The 19747-nt window shown below is 46.9% G+C and overlaps 1 protein-coding gene across 6 annotated transcripts in view; it reads left to right on the forward strand.

The window, feature by feature from the left end:
- The window catches only part of TNS2 (tensin 2), a 135156-nt gene that overhangs the window by 50420 nt on the left and 64989 nt on the right, over positions 1 to 19747 (forward strand). Inside the window, exon 1 of one of the 6 annotated variants that reach the window (XM_083729151.1) lies at positions 1728 to 2149. The exons of 2 other annotated variants lie outside the window; for them this stretch is intronic. Coding sequence is in view for 2 of the 4 variants with exons in the window: in XM_083729147.1 (XP_083585273.1) it covers positions 2069 to 2149 (81 nt within the window). In the remaining 2 variants the exon portion in view is untranslated. Of the gene's footprint in view, positions 1 to 1727; positions 2150 to 11832; positions 12036 to 19747 lie in introns of those variants that run through there. 3 more of the 6 variants (XM_083729147.1, XM_083729149.1, XM_083729150.1) reach the window with 3 other exon arrangements.

Below are 19747 nucleotides of genomic sequence, written 5' to 3' on the forward strand. Positions count from 1 at the left end.
AAACCCAATGGCGATTTGCTCCAATTCAGCAGTAAGACATAGGTCTTCCTGGAGAAAGTGCCAGGATACACATCCACACACACAACCAAAACCACAAATCTTTTTGGACATGGAACTTTAAAGCCCTGACCTGACCCTAGAAATGTGACACAAAAGGCAGTCTGGGTAAGTCCAGAGTCTGGGAAGCATGTGTGTGTGACACAGAGAGAGACTGTGACAGTCCCTTCCAACCCACGCCCCATTGGTGGGACCCCTGGCATAGCGTTGGGCTCCAAGCTTCACCTGCTCTTGCTCTACCACGGCAGGTGATGCCCCAAATGAGCCTGACTCATTTCCCTCTTCACTGGTGGGACAGCTGCTAATTCCGTGGTGGCTTGTTCTGGCCTTTGGGTGAATTTGGAATGCAATCCTTGCTTTGCCACAGACTTGGCTCTGGACCTTGGGCTTGGTTAAACTTGGATGTGTTTTTTCTATAGGCTGCGTCATGCTAGAATTTGGGACAAAATATAATTCCGCTGTTACTTTCTTTCTTTTTCTTTTTGCTGGTTGTTATCCAGGGTTGGCTACGAATAACACCCAGAATTTATAGCTCCATTTCAAACTGGTGTTTGTGTGTTTCATTAGGAAACTTGAAAGGAGGAATGGACACAAGCTTCTGGTGTGCCAAGATGGTGCCATTTGGTTATGGAGGTCTGTGACACTGCGCTTCTAAGTAAAAAGTTGTGAATGCCATGGGTGCCGCCCCCCAACCTGCCTCTCCCCTGCATTGTGACCACATCATCTGTGCCATCCTGGCTGCATCCATTTGACCCAGTTCCATGGCAGACGTTCAGCTTCCTCAAGGCAGCTCTGGTCTGACTCACTTTAACACCCACCCACGGTTGAAAGAGGCCAGCAAAGAGCCTTGGAAACATGGAAAAGGCAGACTCTCTCTTCTCTGAGCAGTGTCTGGTCAACAGCGTTCTGCCCAGAGAGGAAAAACAGAAGGAGAGAACAGAACTCTTTGCTTTCCCAGTGGGGTATTGTAGTAGTTTCTAAAGCAAAAACCCGAGTATCTGGTTGGCCACGATGAGAGCAAGATGCTCTGATCCAGCAGGGCTCATCTTATATTCTTGCTATTTAGCTATCCGTTACTTATGGCTGAATGCTTCAGTGGCTTACAAGTGTCTCAGCTAAGGTTTATCAAGCAGCATTATCTGGGCCTCTGAGGAGCACAGAATGGTCCCTCTATTGACAGCTCAGAAGAAAAAAAGGATTTGTGGAAACGAGAGTCAGTGCTGAGGCAACAGGGCTTTGGGACAGCTGGAGTGCACAGGCCTAGCACTTTCTGGACTGTCAGCTGAATCTCCCTTCAGCATTGTAACGGGTATACTGTAAGTGTTGGGCTAGGGGCACTCCAGCCCTCCCAAGGAGCAAACCGATGCCTTCAAATCAGAACCTGTTGGATAGTTCCACACTGTGGCTTGCTTGCCTCTGGTTGCATCTGCATCATACATTTAAAACACCTTTCCCTCTCCCCCACCAAAAATTCATGGGAACTATGATTTGTTACGGGTGCTGGGAGTTGTAGCTCCGTGAGGGGTCAACTACAGCTCCCACAATTCTTTGTGCTTTAAATGTATGGTGTGCTTAGTAGCCTCTGCCCCTTTTGAGTGCCTCTGCCAGACACTTTCCCATCCCTGGCTTCAAGGGGTGACCTGGGCTCCTCTGTTTCTCTGCCAGGCCCAGCTGTCCCTCCTTCCCGGTCCATCCTTTTCCATTACCTCCGCGCAAAGGGAAGGAGCTATTGTGTGGCAGGAAACAGCAGCTCCCTGCCTGCCCGCCTGATCTCGCAGCCCAGCCTTGGCTCCTGCCTCATTGTTTCCAGCTCCACATCCTCCTCTTTCACACACTCCCAAGGGCTGAGCTAGTTTGGGAAGCTGGATAAAGCAGATCCACCACAGCCACGGATGCCGTGAGTTGGGGCAGACCTCGTCCCTCTCATGTGGATTTGTTCTCAGCAATGCCAACCTGACAGTGTTTCCAAGGCAATTGTGGGATTAATGTGCCGTCACCATCATCTGTAACCATGAAGCCCCGAAACACCATGGACACTCTTCTGAGAGTGCTGGGAAGAAGAGAGAGCACCCGAGTACCAAGTGGCTGCCGGGTAGGTGTACAACAGAGACGGAGGGTAGGCACTGCAAGGGGAAGAGAGAAAAGGCGAGGAAGGGTTTTCTTGCAAGCTGTCCAAAGTCTCTGAGGTCACTTCCAGATGGCTCATTTATTGAGTATTCATCCTGATCTGTTTGCACAAGTTTGCGTAGACCTAGGCTGTGGATACACCATGCATTTAAAGCTCATGGCTTCTCCCAATGAATTTTGGGAACTGTAGTTTATTAAAGTGCTTTAAATGTATGGTGCTTATGCTGCCTTGGATTATTTACTGAGCATTCATTATGTTTTTGTTTCCAGAGAGGTTATATGATGTCGCATCAAGCAATTATTACCACACATTTTTCAGTGTGCTTCCCTATTGCTTTCCTTATTGCAAAAAAATCAGGGTGGGGGGCAGGGTTGTTGCACAAGCATGCCAAATTGGTTTTAATTGCACAACCTGAATTTGCTGGCATGCCAATGAATTCTACCCCCCAAATAGCGACAGTCTGGAAGCCCCTGTAGTGCATCTGATGAAATAGGCTGCAGCCTGCGAAAGCTCATGGCGGGGTGAATCAGTTAGGGCCAAACAACACATTTTAATAAACTTTTTAAAAAGCATACTTCTTGAAGAAAAAACAGCTTCAGGGTCCCGAGGGGCAAGGTTCAGCTTTGTGGTGGGCACCTGCCCTGCATACCCAGGTAAGACTAGGCGTATTCCCAGTCTGAAACAGTGTAGACTGTGCTGGATGACCTCTGGTCTGACAGTAAAAACCAACTTCCTCTGTTCCCCGCTCCAGAAGGTGCTCCTGATCTGAATTGGGGCCCCACACTGGTTTCCTACAAACACCCCCTACCCCAACTCCTGCTTCCCCCCATGCGGTTTACTGCAAAAGAATTTCTGTCTCTTTAGAAAACTATGAAAAGAATCTGTTTTGCTTGTTTTTTCTTCTTCTTCAGCTGACTTAACGTGACTACTCTTCTGGAGTATGAAGAAATATTTCCCCCTTCTTAAAATTAAGGGCAGTTGACTTTAGTTTAATTTTTTTCCCTCCTTGGTACTGCAAGGGACCTAATGAAACTAAATTACTGGGGGCTGAGAGGTTTGTCTGATGGATAGTGCTCAGAAGCTTAGGAACCAATTTTGACATTTGCTTTTTATTGACACAGATCTTAAAATCCCAGATGGGTGAAAGCTGGTTGGCCAAATGCCACAGCAGCCTGTTTGAGCCATTTCTTAGCATGCATCTTCAGCATGTAGCAGCCCTGTTTCCTCTTTCACTCTCTTTCTAAAGTGCTCTGGGAGGAGGCAGCTTCCTATGACCCCAGGTCTGATTTTGAAGTACGTACTCTGGTATGGCGGTGATACAAAAACAGCTCTGGTTCAGTCACAGGATTTCCATGATGCCAAGCGATGATGGCTTGCCCACACTGAAGGCACCATCAGAGATCAAATCCCCGCAGGGGGACACAGACCCCTCTCACCTTTGCAAACACAGAATTAGTTCACGGAGCCCGTTTGCACAGTCACTTGCAAGCCCTGAAGTGTAGAGAAAACAAGTGATGGTGTGTGTAAACCATCCCTAGGATGTGGGTCCTGTGTTGGATTTGGGGACACAGCTACCACCTGCCCTTACCCACACACACCCCATTTGTTGCCTAAAGTACACAAGGACATCGGAAGTTTCCTTATACAGTGGTACCTCGGGTTACAGTGGTATCTTCAGGTTACAGACTCCGCTAATCCAGAAATAGTACCTCAGGTTAAGAACTTTGCTTCAGGATGAGAACAGAAATTGTTCTCCGGCGGCGCGGCAGTAGCAGGAGGCCCCATTAGCTAAAGTGGTACCTCAGGTTAAGAACAGTTTCAGGTTAAGAAGGGACCTGCAGAACGAATTAAGTTCTTAACCTGAGGTACCACTGTATTGAGTCAGGCCATTGATCCATCTTGTGAGGGACGAAGGAAGCAGCAGCAGCAGACATTTTGTTCACAGGCTTATTTTAAAATGTTTTTCCACCAAGAGTTCATTAGGCATGGCCTTTCTCCCCTGGCAGGGAAATCTTCTAGCCAGCGTTCCAGAAGATCTGGGAATGCTGAGTAAACAGGAAATGAGACTGCAAATCTAGGCTGGTTTTGCTCCTTCTGAAATGACCCTAAGGGCTCAGCCATCCAATCACACACATACACACACACACACACACACACACACACACACACACACAGAGCAGTTGCTTTCGGTTGACCATTGGTCAGCTTTGTGGCCCTTTGTGGAGAGGCTATGCGAGACCTGAGTGCAGTTTTCACAAGTGTGGCTGCTGTGAATGATGCAGCTGTGCTGGAGCAGCTCCAGTGTGTGAGGCTTTGTATGAGTCAGTTGTGGCAGGTGCAGGATGGGAGGAGGAGCCCAACCCTCTCCCTGTCAAGAGTCCCTCTATCTTTGCACTAGTGCATTATTGTAGTTAGGTGCCAGCTGGGGTTCTTGGATCAGAGGAGCTAGTGGTAGGGACTCCCAGCTTCTTGGTGTCGCTGTAGGAGCTTGCAGAAGGAGAAAGCTCCTGGGCAGCTATCACTGCTGATGGCCAGAGTGTCACATTGCAACTACCAGTTTGGTTGAGGTCAGATGGCACAAGGGGACAATTGGAGTCGTGGTTCCAGGCAGCTGCAGATTCTAGCATGACCCCTAAGACTGAGCAATGACCTAGGCAGAGGCAGAGGTTTGCTCCTCTGTGCCTTTTAATGTGTATGTGCTTGGCTCCTTACATACAACCTTCCTGGGTTTCTCCAGGCTATTAGCTCTGACAGTTGCAGCCACAAGATTCAAGGATTATTCTGGGAAAAGGAGCTCTGAGGGAAAACTCGTATGGGCTAAGCAGACTTAGGCCATACATTTTAAGCATGAGGCTTCCTGCAAAGAATCCTGGGAACTGTAGTTTGTTCAGGGTGCTGGGAATTGTAACTTTGTGAGGATCTCCAAGTAAACAAATGAAGCAAAGATGTTCCCTGCATGTTGATGCTAAGGCTGCCAACTTATTAAATATATTTAATCTTCATGGATGAATTGAACTGTTGGCTGATTAATATACATTGCTGCATATTGCAAGACCTCAATGAAGATGTCCTTGGTAGGCCATTTCATATTTGAGCATGGCAACAAACCAGGCTCCTTGAGTGTTCATTTGACAGAGTGCAGCCAGTCTTGGCCCTATGGTGAGAGTAGGCCCAATGGCCCATTGGTTAGAACTCAACATCACACAAATGTTCCATCAGTGCAAACATTGCAGTTGCTAGATGGAACAGTCCTCCTCTTCCTTCAGGGGGTGCAAGGGGAGAGGAGGGGAGAGAAGGAAAGGCCCATTTGTGAGCTGGAGTCCCAGTGCAGATCTATCACTGATGGGCTGCATTAGGTGAATCCCACTCATTGTATGTTAGATTTATGATTTTCATCTTTTAAGTGTATGCTTATAAGCCATAATATGTGAAGTGGGAAGTATTCCCTTGGAGAACCTGCAAGAAGCAGTTTCTCTTGGGCTGAAAATGCTGACATTTCATAACTTTCATTGGCTGGGTTTGGATACATACCAGAAGGGAAATCCTTCTTTACATTTCTTTTTCAACTGATCTGGGACAGGAAGGCTGGCGCTGGCACAGCTGTGTGGCCAGAGCTGCTGGTCCTGGGATTTTTGCTTCTTGTCAGGTTTACCAGTTAATTGAGAGGGTGTGTGCGTGTGTCAGGATTTTAATCTGTGATTAATGGATAAATGTTGTAATCCTAAACATGCTTATCGGAACTCAGTGACACTTTTTGAAAAAACACATGCATAGGATAAGGCTACCTGGTTGGAGTCCTATGCACACCTCCAGGCAGCCTGATGAATTCAGCATTCATTCTGATTTGCTTGCACAAAGCTTATATGGTGGTTAGACTATGGGGCTGTCCATACCTGGGTTTAATGTGGTTTGGGAATGCATTATATCTCCTTTAATTTTCCCTCATTCATGTAGACCACCTAACACTGGTCTTGAAAGACCTACATTGGCTCCCAGTATGTTTCTGAGCACAATTCACTATGAGAAGTCAAGTTACAGGGAAGCAGGCAGAGGGCGTTGTTGTTGTTGTTGTTGTTATAATATATAGCTGTTCTCATCCAGATATTGCTGTCCTTCATTTTCTACTCCCTAAATCCAGAGATTCCCTATGCTTTGAAAAAGCTGACTAAGCTGATACTCCTGATTTGGGGAGGAAAAAGTAGTTGGAGGAAAATGTCACATGGAGATAAAGGAGACACAGGTGGTTCACAATCCACATTAAACCTAGCTATGGATGGATCCTTAGTCCAGTATTTATTGAGCATTCATCCTGATTTGCTTTCAGGGTGTTTACTCATATTCCCATTAATTATTCATCCCACACTTTTCAGTGCATTTTCCAGTCACCTTCCAAACCACAAAGGACCCCTCCAGGTTACCTATTTATTGTTTGCTTGCCCTGGTTTGCTTGCAAAAGGCTTACACAGAGATTGGATTACTGTATATCTAGTCTATATTGAGCATTACCGGTAATTTTGATTTGTTTGTGGGACAGTTATATGACAATGAACATTCATCTTCCTTTCATCCTGATTTGCTTGTGGGATGTTTGCACATCTTCCTGTTAGTCGTTTGTTCATCCCATTCTTTTCAAATGTGTTTCCCTTGCAATTCTTGTTGCTTTCCCAAAAGCCAGGTTCTTTTTGAACAAGTGGATTAGTTGCCCCAGGGCCACAGAGCGATTTAATCCACTTTAGATGTGCAAACCTAATGTTCCAGTAAGTGCTTGTATTCCTCCCTGCAAAACATGAGCAAGATTGAGCTGGAAAGGTGGCTAGCCCTACTACTTATTATGTATTGAAATTGTAAAATCCTCTCACCGGTCACTCTGCCATTGTGGTAGCTGTTGCTGTTTCTGAACAATTATGTTGAATTTCCTGGGAATGTAATTAAAGTGACAGTCTTTCAGACAGACTTCCAAGGCTTTGATTTAGGCTTCATGTGCAAAACATGGGGTTTTGCTTAACCAGCAATTTGATGCATAGGGTTTTGAAGCCAAAGAAAAGAACCCATTTCCAGGTTCTTAAGACCTTCCCACATGCTCACTAGCTCATTCCAAGCAGTGCTGGGAAACCTGCACCAGGGGAAAGAGGGGGGTGGGTGAGAACCAGGAAATGACAATAATCATAAAGCAGGAAAGGGAAAGGGACTCTATTGGTTTTCCTTTTTTGTGAAGAGATATATTTTTTTTGGGGGGGGGGGTATTTCCAGCAAACTGATCTGCAGGGCACAATGAAGCAAGCAGAATTTAGTTTTGTTCTCAAACTGTCAGCTGTGCTGGGGAAGCGGTTTTAAAAGCACTGATATCTTGACAGATCCTTAAAATAAATAAAAAAGTCCTGTTCCTGACCTCTGGAGCCCAGCCTGCTATTCTTAAGCCTTGACCAATTCCCATCTGGTTTCCTGAGTTATGGAACACTCTGTTCTGCTGGGTGGGAACCTCCCATCCCTTGCAAAGCTCTGCAGCAATGCAGGAGGAGGTCAGAGATAATGTGCTGTAGGTCCCCTGAATTAGCTGATTGTCATAGATAGGACATACGTACATAGTATTGGTAAATTCTGCAGCAGGAGCTGGGGACCTCAGGCCTTGTGCGGGATTATGGCCAATGCAGCTCTCTTTTTCCACCCCCAGGATTCCCCCCCCCCACCAGCCCTGCTCTGCATCCTCCCTATTTTGCCTGGCTGGAATAAGTAATTGAGCTCTGATGAATGCCTCTTGTTTGTCTGGATGAAGAATTGTAAGTGTGTGTGTGTGTGTGTGTGTGTGTGTGTGTGTGGAACAAATCAACAAAGTTAAACTGCATAGCTGTTGCTCTACTCTCTTTTGCCTCTGGTTCCTTCCATCGCTGGCATGGACGTTGCCCTCAGGGTGAAAAAAGTCTCCCCACCCCTGCTCTGGAGGATCTGTGGCTCTGGTCAGCAACTCAGTTTTTTGGAAGGCTGCTTTGAGAAGAGCCCATCTCCCATTGTGGCTAGATTGCTCACTGGGGCAAGACGGTTTGAGCATATTACACCTGGCTGCCTATTAGTTTCCAGGTGCAATTAAAGGGCTGGTATTGACCTATAAAGCCCTAAATGGCTCAGGACCGCAGTTTCTCAAGGACTGCCTCTACCCATATAAACCAACCTGGACTCTGCATTCATTATCTGAGGCTCTTCTTTGGGTGCCTCCTCCATGTGATGTCTGGATGGCAGCAACACGAGAACAGGGCTTTTGTGCAGTGCCCCCCCCCCAGTTTGTGGAATGCTCTCCCCTTCATTATATATCTTTAGGTGCCAGGCATAAACGTTCCTCTTCAACCAGGCCTTGGGCTGACTATTCTATAGTCTTTTAAATGTGTTTGTGGGATGGGGAGCTATTATTTTGTTGTTTTAACTATTTATTTGTGCTCTTAACCTGCATTTTTACCATATGAACTGCCATGAGATATTGTGATGATGGGCGGTATATTTTATTTTATTTTATTTTAGTGGTTGCCAAGCAAATCCTGTCTCCATATAACTGCCCCACAAACAAATCAGAATAGTCAATTAAGATGAGATGCAGTCTTAGGGGTGCACAAAAAGGACTCCACTCTGGCTAGAAGCCAAGGCTCCAGTGGGCCACTTGGTGGAGGAAACTGGTTGCTGGCAAGGGCCATCGCAGCAGTCCTGCAGGGGCCCCTCAGTCGGCCAGGCAAACTTTTTTAGGTCCATGGCCTCTCCTGGCTTCCCAGGTGCCAGTCCATCTACTTGCAAAGGGTCAAGGTTGCCTAGGTCTGCCTCTGCCTCTACATGAATTTCTGTGCAAGCTAATCGGGATGAATGCATAAATTGGTTGTCTGGAGGAGCTGGAAGTGAGTTTCTCAGAGGCTTCTGCAGCTAGGGCCTCAGACAGCTTCCAGACTGTCACTGTTTTGTGTGCGGGATTCAAGTCTCATAATAGCAAGTTCAAATTATGCAATTAAAACAGATTTGGCTTTCCTTCGTAACAACAACAAAAAAATATTATTAATAGCAGTAGTAGTAGTAGTTACTTATATCCTGCCCATCTGGCCAGGTTTCCCCAGCCACTCTGGGTGGCTCCCAACAGAATATTAAAAATAGAATCAAACATTAAAAACTTCCCTAAACAGGGAATCTGCCTTCAGGTGTCTTCTAAAAGTCAGATACTGTAGTTGTTTATTTCCTTGACATCCGATGGGAGGGCGTTCCACAGAGTGAGCGCCACTACCGAGAAGGCCCTCTGCCTCGTTCCCTGTAACTGCACTTCTCGTAGTGAGCGAACCACCAGAAGGCCCTCGGAGCTGGACTTCAGTGTCTGGGCTGCATGATGTGGGTGGAGATGCTCCTTCAAGGTATACTGGGCCAAGGCCATTTAGAGCTTTAAAGGGCAGCACCAACACTTTGAATTGCTCGGAAATGTACTGGGAGCCAATGTAGGTCTTTCAGGAACCATGTTATAGGGTCTCAGTGGCCACTCACATGCTATTTGTAGTAAAGAAAGTGGGATAAAGAGATGCGCTGGAAAGTGTGGAATAACAACTGCTCAATTTGATGTGTAACCTCCCTGCAAACAAACCATGATGATGCTGACAGTGGTGTTGCATCCTTTGCTGGTTCCCGGGGTGTGCATGCATATATGGGCAGGACTGGGGGCAGGGCATGGAGGGTAAACAAAATCCACCACGCCAGCCCAGCCCTTGCCGCCAACACTGCAAGGTGGGCACTGGGCCTGGAGGGGTCATGGGGCTGTGCTGCGCTGCGCCACCTGCCTGCCTGCCTGCCTGCCTGCCTGCCTGCACAGGGGGGAACCCAAGTGGCTGGCACAGCGCTTGGCGGCTGCATCCCCCCCCCAACACTGGTCAGGTGGTCATTCAGTGAGGGGGCCGGGGTGTGGCAGCAAAACCAGACTGGGCTCTGGGTCCCAGAGACCCCTGCTAGCAGATAGGGCAGGGCGGGGTTCCTTGTGGGGGGCATCAGGTTTGCAGCCCCTCAAAATTCTGTGCCTGGAGCTATACTGCCCCCCTCGCCCTTCCCATGCTACATCCCTGGATGCACTCATGTGGCTAGTCTGCTAGAGAAAAATTAGGGCCTCCAGACACCCTTTCCTCGTGCATTCAGGATTATTTGTACTCACTATGGTGTTGGGGGGTCATATGCAACCCTGCTTTTGATCCTGTTTACGCCTCTAAAATTTGGTGCGCAGGCATACTGCTTCATTTCCACTCAGGACATGTCCTGCGGCTTCCTGCTGAAATCCCATCACTTCTCATACAGCAAATGTTCTCTCTGTGTGTGTGTGTTTATTTTTGTAACACTTTCGTTGTACTGTAGTGCAAAGGTGCCCCTCCTGATGGCAATAATATCTAACACTGGAGAATCATTGCAGAACTAATAAAATGGAATGATGCATGGATGGTCCAGTATAAATTCATCACTGATGCATCCACTGCTATTGCATCTGTGACATGTAGAATTATATACTCAGTCTGGAGGGCCCTGTAAAAGAAACCAAATGCCACCACTACTCCCATGAAATGTTTTACTGGGTGGATAAAGAAAACACCAGCTAGATTTCTGGCGTCTGCCACCTTTTATTCCTTTGATAGGTTCAGTATTGCTCTACTTTCTATCCTTCCTCACTGCCTGTAAACTTAGGGGGAGGGGCAGAGGAAACTGGATATATTCAGAAGTTTAAGAGTTGTTTGAGCATTGGGTTGGTTTCAGAGTCCTCATCCTGCACACATCATTTCCCCCAAATTTCCAATTCCTTAATTCGTGCCCTTTGCACTAATCTTTCTTGCCCTGAGGGAAGAAGAGCATTAGGAGTCGTGTGCTTTTGCCCTCAGGCCCTGCTTGTGGTCTTCCCATAGGCACCTGGTTGTCCACTGTGAGAACAGGATGCTGCACTAGATGGGCCTGTGCCTCATCCAGCAGGGTTTTTCCTTCTGTTCTTAGGAACCAGACCATTGGTTTCCTCAGGGCATTTGCTGTGTACTTTGAGTGGCAGCCGCTCTCCAGGGTCTCAGCTGGAGAAGGTTCTCCCCAGCACTGCTACCCAACATGCTTTTAAATGGAGATGCCAGAGACTGGACCACTTACATTTGAAGCATGTGCTGTACCATTGAGTCACCTCCCTTGATGCCTTCCTGCTTCCATCTATTCCCAGTCCAAATAGCCACCTCCATCCCCTTCAAAGCTCACTTCCTGAGCCTTGCCATACCATTCTGGATTCTTAGTAATAATAACAACAATAGGATTTTCAATTTTCAATTATTTTTCTAGGAAATGCATTACAGTATAACAATATGAACAATAAAAACATGAGTCATGTGAGTTACAGAGTCAATTTGTTGTCATATTCCCAAATACGCCTCCAGAGTTTAACTCTCCATACAATGAAAAGGTTCTGCAAAGGCTGTCTTTTAATTTCCATAACTTACCCAGAATGTAAGATTTCTGTTCCTTTGGCACCAGATTTGGATTGGTGTGCATAGCAGTGTAAACACAACTCTTCACATGACTGGGATGTTGTGTAGCTGGGGAAAGCACCTCTCAACTGGCACACAATAGCGAGCAGTCATTGCGCGGCACTGTGTGGCTGAGTCAGTGAGTAAACATGTTGTTCTGGACTCACTGAGAGCAAGGAAGGAGGGGGAATGGATGCTGCAGCAGCTCCTTGTGGGCCCTGATTATGTAAGAGTCACTGCCCAGCCAGTTCCTGCTTTGGTGAACCTCCTTGCCCGCCGGCAAAGGCTGTGGTCAGGACCAGCCCACCATCCAAACAGATGGTTTCCTTCCCCAGCTTGGTGTGGATTTCAGCATGTTGGTAAGAGATATTAGGTACCTGATTTTGCCATTGCAAAGATGCCCAGCTGTGTTGTATGTGTGTATGGATATGTATATGTGCATATTAGGATGGAAGAACTGGCCCATTTTGTTTCTCCGTGTCTCGTTTTCCCAGTCTTAAATTTGGTTCTCCACATTTTTGCAGCAATTTGTGATTTATTTATTTAATTTTCATGAGCATGAAAAATAAATAAGCAGCATTTTAGTGCAAATTTCTTGATATAAACATGCTTTTTTGTATGTCGTTTAATGTACACCCTTGTTGTGCAAGGATTTTCCCCTTGTATATGCATTTTTGTGAAAGTGGTTGGACCAAGTGCATTGTAAAGTTCAGACAAGTATGCATGTCGGGAAGTGCAAATTTGGAAGATTCTCCTTTAAAAATGAACTGAATTGAATCCCCCCATCTCTAGAATGCACAGTTTTGTTTTGTTTTTAGCAGTTCCCGCATTTTAATGACACTTTCAAAGGTTCCTTGTTGTTGTTGTTGTTTAGTCGTTTAGTCGTGTCCGACTCTTCGTGACCCCATGGACCAGAGAACGCCAGGCACCTCTGTCCTCCACTGCCTCCTGCAGTTTGCTCAAACTCATGCTGGTAACCTCGAAAACACTATCCAACCATCTCGTCCTCTGCCGTCCCCTTCTCCTTGTGCCCTCCATCTTTCCCAACATCAGGGTCTTCTCCAGGGAGTCTTCTCTTCTCATGAGGTGGCCAAAGTACTGGAGCCTCAGCTTCACAATCTGTCCTTCCAGTGAGCACTCAGGGTTGATTTCCTTCAGTATGGAGAGGTTTGATCTTCTTGCAGTCCATGGGACTCTCAAGAGTCTCCTCCAGCACCATAATTCAAAAGCATCAATTCTTCGGCGATCAGCCTTCTTTATGGTCCAGCTCTCACTTCCATACATCACTACTGGGAAAACCATAGCTTTAACTATACGAACCTTTGTTGGCAAGGTGATGTCTCTACTTCTCAAGATGCTGTCTAGGCCTGTCATTTAATTTTGTGGCTGCTGTCACCATCTGCAGTGATCATGGAGCCCAAGAAAGTAAAATCTCTCACTGCCTCCATTTCTTCCCCTTCTATTTGCCAGGAGGTGATGGGACCAGTGGCCATGATCTTCGTTTTTTTTGATGTTGAGCTTCAGACCATATTTTGCGCTCTCCTCTTTCACCCTCATTAAAAGGTTCTTTAATTCCTCCTCACTTTCTGCCATCAAGGTTGTGTCATCTGCATATCTGAGGTTGTTGATATTTCTTCCGGCAATCTTAATTCCAGCTAGGGATTCATCCAGCCCCGCCTTTCGCATGATGAATTCTGCATATAAGTTAAATAAGCAGGGAGACAAAATACAACCTTGTCGTACTCCTTTCCCAATTTTGAACCAATCAGTTGTTCCATATCCAGTTCTAACTGTAGCTTCTTGTCCCACGTAGAGATTTCTCAGGAGACAGATGAGGTGATCTGGCACTCCCATTTCTTTAAGAACTTGCCATAGTTTGCCGTGGTCGACACAGTCAAAGGCTTTTGCATAGTCAATGAAGCAGAAGTAGATGTCTTTCTGGAACTCTCTAGCTTTCTCCATAATCCAGCGCATGTTTGCAATTTGGTCTCTGGTTCCTCTGCCTCTTCTAAATCCAGCTTGCACTTCTGGGAGTTCTCGGTCCACATACTGCTTGAGCCTTCCTTGTAGAATTTTAAGCATAACCTTACTGGCGTGTGAAATGAGTGCAATTGTGCGGTAGTTGGAGCATTCTTTGGCACTGCCCTTCTTTGGGATTGGAATGTAGACTGATCTTCTCCAATCCTCTGGCCACTGCTGAGTTTTCCAAACTTGCTGGCATATTGAGTGTAGCACCTTAAGAGCATCATCTTTTAAAATTTTAAATAGTTCAGCTGGAATACCATCACTTCCACTGGCCTTGTTATTTGCAGTGCTTTCTAAGGCCCATTTGACTTCACTTTCCAGGATGTCTGGCTCAAGGTCAGCAACCACACTACCTGGGGTATACGAAACACCCATTTCTTCCTGGTATAATTCCTCTGTGTATTCTTGCCACCTCTTCTTGATGTCTTCTGCTTCTGTTAGGTCCTTTCCACTTTTGTCCTTTATTATGGAAATCTTTGTACGAAATGTTCCTTTCATATCTCCAATTTTCTTGAACAGATCTCTGGTTCTTCCCATTCTATTGCTTTCCTTTATTTCTTTGCATTGCTCGTTTAAGAAGGTCTTCTTGTCTCTCCTTGCTATTCTTTGGAAATCTGCATTCAATTTCCTGTATCTTTCACCATCTCCCTCGCATTTTGCTTGCCTTCTCTCCCCCGCTATTTGTAAGGCCTCATTGGACAGCCACTTTGCTTTCTTGCATTTCCTTTTCATTGGGATGGTTTTCGTTGCTGCCTCCTGTATAATGTTACGAGCCTCCATCCATAGTTGTTCAGGCACTCTGTCCACCAAATCTAAATCCTTAAACCTGTTCCTCACTTCCACTGTGTATTCATAAGGGATTTGACTTAGATTGTATCTTACCGGCCCAGTGGTTTTTCCTACTTTCTTCAGTTTAAGCTTGAATTTTGCTATAAGAAGCTGATGATCTGAGCCACAGTCAGCTCCAGGTCTTGTTTTTGCTGACTGTATAGAGCTTCTCCATCTTTGGCTGCAGAGAATATAATCAATCTGATTTCGATGCTGCCCATCTGGTGATGTCCATGTGTAGAGTCGTCTCTTTTGTTGTTGGAAAAGCGTGTTTGTGATGACCAGCTTGTTCTCTTGACAGAACTCTATTAGCCTTTGCCCTGCTTCATTTTGATCTCCAAGGCCAAACTTGCCAGTTGTTCCTTTTATCTCTTGACTCCCTACTTTAGCATTCCAATCCCCTATAATGAGAAGAACATCCTTCTTTGGTGTCACTTCTATAAGGTCTTGTAAGTCTTCATAGAATTGGTCAATTTCAGTTTCTTCCGCACCAGTAGTTGGTGCATAAACTTGGATTACTCTGATGTTAAAAGGTCTGCCTTGGATTCGTATCGAGATCATTCTATCATTTTTGAGATTGCATCCCAGTACAGCTTTCGCCACTCTTTTGTTGACTATGAGGGCCACTCCATTTCTTTTACGGGTTTCTTGCCCACAGTAGTAGATATGATGGTCATCCGAACTGAATTCACCCATTCCCGTCCATTTTAGTTCACTGATGCCCAGGATGTCAATATTTATTCTTACCATCTCATTTTTGACCACCTCCAACTTACCCAGGTTCATGGTTCTTACATTCCAGGTTCCTATGCAATATTTTTCTTTACAGCATTGGACTTTCCTTTCGCTTCCAGGCATATCCGCAACTGAGCGTCCTTTCGGCTTTGGCCCAGCCGCTTCATCAGCTCTGGATCTACTTGTACTTGCCCTCCGCTCTTCCCCAGTAGCATGTTGGACGCCTTCCGACCTGAGGGGATCATCTTCCAGCGTCATAACTTTTATATGCCTGTTGTCTTTGTCCATGGAGTTTTCTTGGCAGGGATACTGGAGTGGCTTGCCGGTTCCTCCTCCAGGTGGATCACGTTTGGTCAAAACTCTCCACTATGACCTGTTCATCTTGGGTGCCCTGCTCGGCATAGTTCATAGCTTCTCTGAGTTCTTCAAGCCCCTTCGCCACGGCAAGGCAGTGATCCATGAAGGGGCAAAGGTTCCTTACCCAGTCCCTTTGGTTCACTTTTTGCACTTGTGTGCACACTGTAAGGGCTGTTTAGTCCATTACACTGAGGAAAAACCAGAAGATGTACCAGGGCTTAATTCTTCAGTTTAAGCTTGAGGTAGAATTTTCATTCCATGAGTTCATGGATGAATGGATGCCAGTTGCAAAGGGTGGCATCCAGCAAAGTAGTTGCACCAGCATAACAACTTCTGCCCATGCAGGGGAACTACCACTCTTCCTCTTCCACCCTGTGTTGCCCCTGCACCTTCCCAAATTTGCTCCAGAAGATTGGAAGAACACCCAGGGAAGATTTTTGTGTGTGTGGAAACCAGCAAAGGTAAAAGGTGCTGTACTAAGAGGGAGAGGGAAGGTTTGGCACTGTGCAAATGCACTGGTGGAACCAATTTTGTTCTCCTGCTGGTGTGTTTGCACTGCGCCAATCTCCTTGCCCTCTCATCCCTCCTCTTCCCAGTAAGCAACAGCGACCCACCTGCTGTGAAGCAAGTGTTGCAGCTGCATGCCACTCAGCCACTTCTGTTTAACAGGAAGGCATATAAACACCTGCAAGCAAACCAGGATGGTTCTTAGTTGTATAACTGCCTGTAAACTAATCAGAACAAATGCTCTGTAAAGTCCTGATATAGTCTATCTGCTGCATACATTTTGTACAAGCAAATTGGGTTGAATGCTGAATAAGCAGGTCATCCAGAGGAGGCCTTTCAGTTGTGAGACACACAGTTCTAGCTTCACCAGAACACCTGTGCTCCTAGCGCATAATTTGCTATGGGTAAAGTATGAATTCTAAACCGTGTTCGTGATGGTGTCCACTGGCAATTATTCCAGATTATCATGCAGATAGTGTGTGGTGCAGAAGAGGTTTTGTTTATAAAAAAGGAGGTGGGTCATACTTAAGGTGCATTTGATGCATTTCAGTGTATGCCTGGTTTAGGACCTTGTAATGAGCACACATGCTGGCAATTAGGTAGCTGACTGCAATGCCTCAAGCATGGGGTAGGGGCATGTAGTAAGCCCATATTGGGGTAGGCAAGCCCATATTGGGGTAAGAGGGTAGTGTAAAAACTATACTGGGAAGGGGACAGGGAACACTTATGGTGGCATTATTCGATAGAGTGGTGGACAAGGACCAGGGAGATCCAGGTTCAAATCCCTACTCAAGTCACAGCCACACCATGTAGCTAAAGCACATGGCTTCCTCCAAGGAATCCTGGGAATTAGTTTGTTGAGGTGGCTGGGAATAATACCGTTGCAACCTCTAAGGCTAACCCATTTTGCAGGCCTGTGAGGCAAATAGGGTGTGTGTGTGTGTGTGTGTGTGTGTGTGTGGAGGTGATTTATGCATCCAGCATTGAGCTCCTTTGGGGGATGGACAGAACATATGTGGAAAAAACGAATTTAACTTTGGATGGGGTTCCATGTGACTCACCTCCTATTTTGGGAACTCCCTGCTTACCATCTAGGAAATGCCTCTGAAGGGACAAGGGGCTTTCTTGGGAAGCTACACATCCGATATTGGAGCTGAGACCCCCAGGGTCCAGCCCAGCCCCCAAGGTCTCCATAACCACCTCCAGTGTCACAAGGACACCCCTGCCCGGCCATTTTCTCCCCTGTGAGCCAAGAAGGCAACAGCAAAGGGGACTTTTTCAAGCACAGCTCTGCCCACATTAACAACAAGAGCAGAGGCTGGTAAGCATTTTCTCTTCTGTGCCCCAAGCAGACACAGTGGAGATAGTGAAGTGTGCATGGAAAGAACCTTGGCAGAGCCTCTGGGACTGACCCAGCAGAGGCAGCAACAGAGGGGCAAAGAGCACTTTGCCTGCGTTCTCAGGTGAGCCTGCATGAGGAAGGGATGGAACTGCGGCAGGAAGGGGTGCACTTCTGTTGTTGGGAAAGAGGCTGGAAAAGCAATTTGCAGCTTGGGTTTTACAGGAGGGAAGGCGGAATCAATAAGTCTCTTGGGCAAATGAGTGCTCCTAAGGGCGCATCCGCTGAGAAAGCCAATGCAGGGGCAGAGAGTATGCGGGGGGGGGGGCATTGGGAGGGGAGAGTGCGTTGCCCGAGGCAGAACTTCCCACAACCTAATCCCTTGGGTGACACAGAAAATGCTCTCTCTCTTTCTCGCTCGCTCTCCACACCGATTTACTCCCATCCGGCTTTATTCTAGTTTTGGAGCTCACCTGGAGATGTCAAAGGCCTGGGAACAAATGCTTAAAAACAGCCTTGCTGAAAGCTTGCGACAGATTCTTGGTGGGTTTGGGGAAAGGTGAACCCAGCCTTCACAGACTACAGCTGCCACCATGGAGGGCACCAGGTTGGCGGAGGCCGGGGGAAGATGTTTGTGCTTGTTGACTGCGTGGACTGGGAGTGGAGAAGCATCTGACCATGTTGCCTGCTGATTTGTGCCTTGTGACTCTCGGCCAGTCAGTTTCGACACAGGGCAGGTCCTTCCTGCTCATCTGTTCGGAGTTCAGTTTGTTTCTTTACTTTTTGGGGAGGGGGGCTGGAAGGAGGCCTTTCCCCTGGGAGCTTCAGACAGCCGCTTCTTGCTGGGCTCCTGCCCCCTTGGCCTCTCACCTGGGCTGGCCAGCAGCTCCTGCGTCTTGCCCTTTTAAACAGATAACTTGTTTTCACAGTTAAGAACCCCACAACAAAGCAGGCGATTCATGGTTATTTATAGCCCAGCCGGCCATGCTGTGGCCCAGTGTGAATTGGCTCATTCAGTAGGGCTTATGTACACACGCTTTGAAACAGAGCCCTCTTCAGCTCTCCTTGAAAGAACTACATGTCCCAGGAAGCCTTCCTTCTTTGCAAGGCGGGCTTGCAATTTGGGCAGCTTTGCCTGTTCCTCCTCTTTCAGGCCTCATTTAAGCAGGCTGCAACTCCCACCACCGCTAGGAGCTGGGTGTGCTCTATTTGACCCCCACTTTACAAATTCTGCAGCCTGAATAATCCTTTTCTTGCTAGGAGTAAATGTTTCTGCTTTTAAGATTCAAGTCCCTACAGCAAGCCTTCCCCAGCGGTTGCCTTCCAGATGTTTTGGACAGACTGCAGTATTGTTATAGAAAAAATAGGGGGGTTGGCTTTTGCTGTCCAACTCCCCAAGGGATGTAAAATTCCCTCCGGATGGGCATATAGGACCCCCCCAAAAGAGGACATGTCTGGGAATTCCCAGATGTGTGGCAGGCAACCCTACCATAACACTGCCCTGTGTGAAGAAGACTTTTGTAGTTTTCCCTCTAAATCTCCCACTGCTCTGTGATGTAGGATGACTTCAGGTTCTTGTGTGATGAGCGAGTGAGAGAAACTTCCACCCACTTTCTCCACGCCATGTGCAATTTCTATAAACCTTTATTACACCTCTCCTTATTTGCCATTCCTCCCCTGAACCAAATATGCCACTTTTCCTTCTAGGGAAGTTGCCCAGTTTTATTGCAAGATTGTAGTCTTTCTTTAACCAAAGAAAAACCACGGCCGCAACAGGCCACAACAGAGGCCCCATGGTGGAAGGGCAGGCCCTAGTCCAGTTGCCTCTGGAGCACCGGAGGTAATGCAGCAGGGTGCAGTGGTGGGCGGTAGGGGGTGCTGGCAGTGGGGGGTGGAGACCGGGCACCCACAGCAAAAGCTTTGTGGGGTCCCAAGCCCCCAGAGCTCTCTGGAGATGGTGCCAGTGGGGATGGTTGTACATGGACCTGCTTTCGATACTGTTTGTGCCTTCAGAAGTTTTGGGGCAGACATGGCCTTGTTTCCAATCAGTGCATATCCTGTAACTTCCTGCTAAGATCCTGCAACTTTTTTATACCACATATGTTCCAGGATTATTGCTGTTGTTTGTTGTTGTTTTGGTCTTGCTTTAGAGCTCCACAGTGCAAGGCTTCTCCTCCCTCCAACTGCAATAACGCAGTAACATTGGGAAAGCATCGCAGAGCAATTAGATAAAGTGGAATGAAGTGCGGATGGTCCAGCCCAAATCCACCACTACTATTG

The sequence above is a fragment of the Podarcis gaigeae genome, assembly GCF_964106915.1.
Source record: "Podarcis gaigeae genome assembly, chromosome: 2".
Classification (NCBI taxonomy): domain Eukaryota; kingdom Metazoa; phylum Chordata; class Lepidosauria; order Squamata; family Lacertidae; genus Podarcis; species Podarcis gaigeae.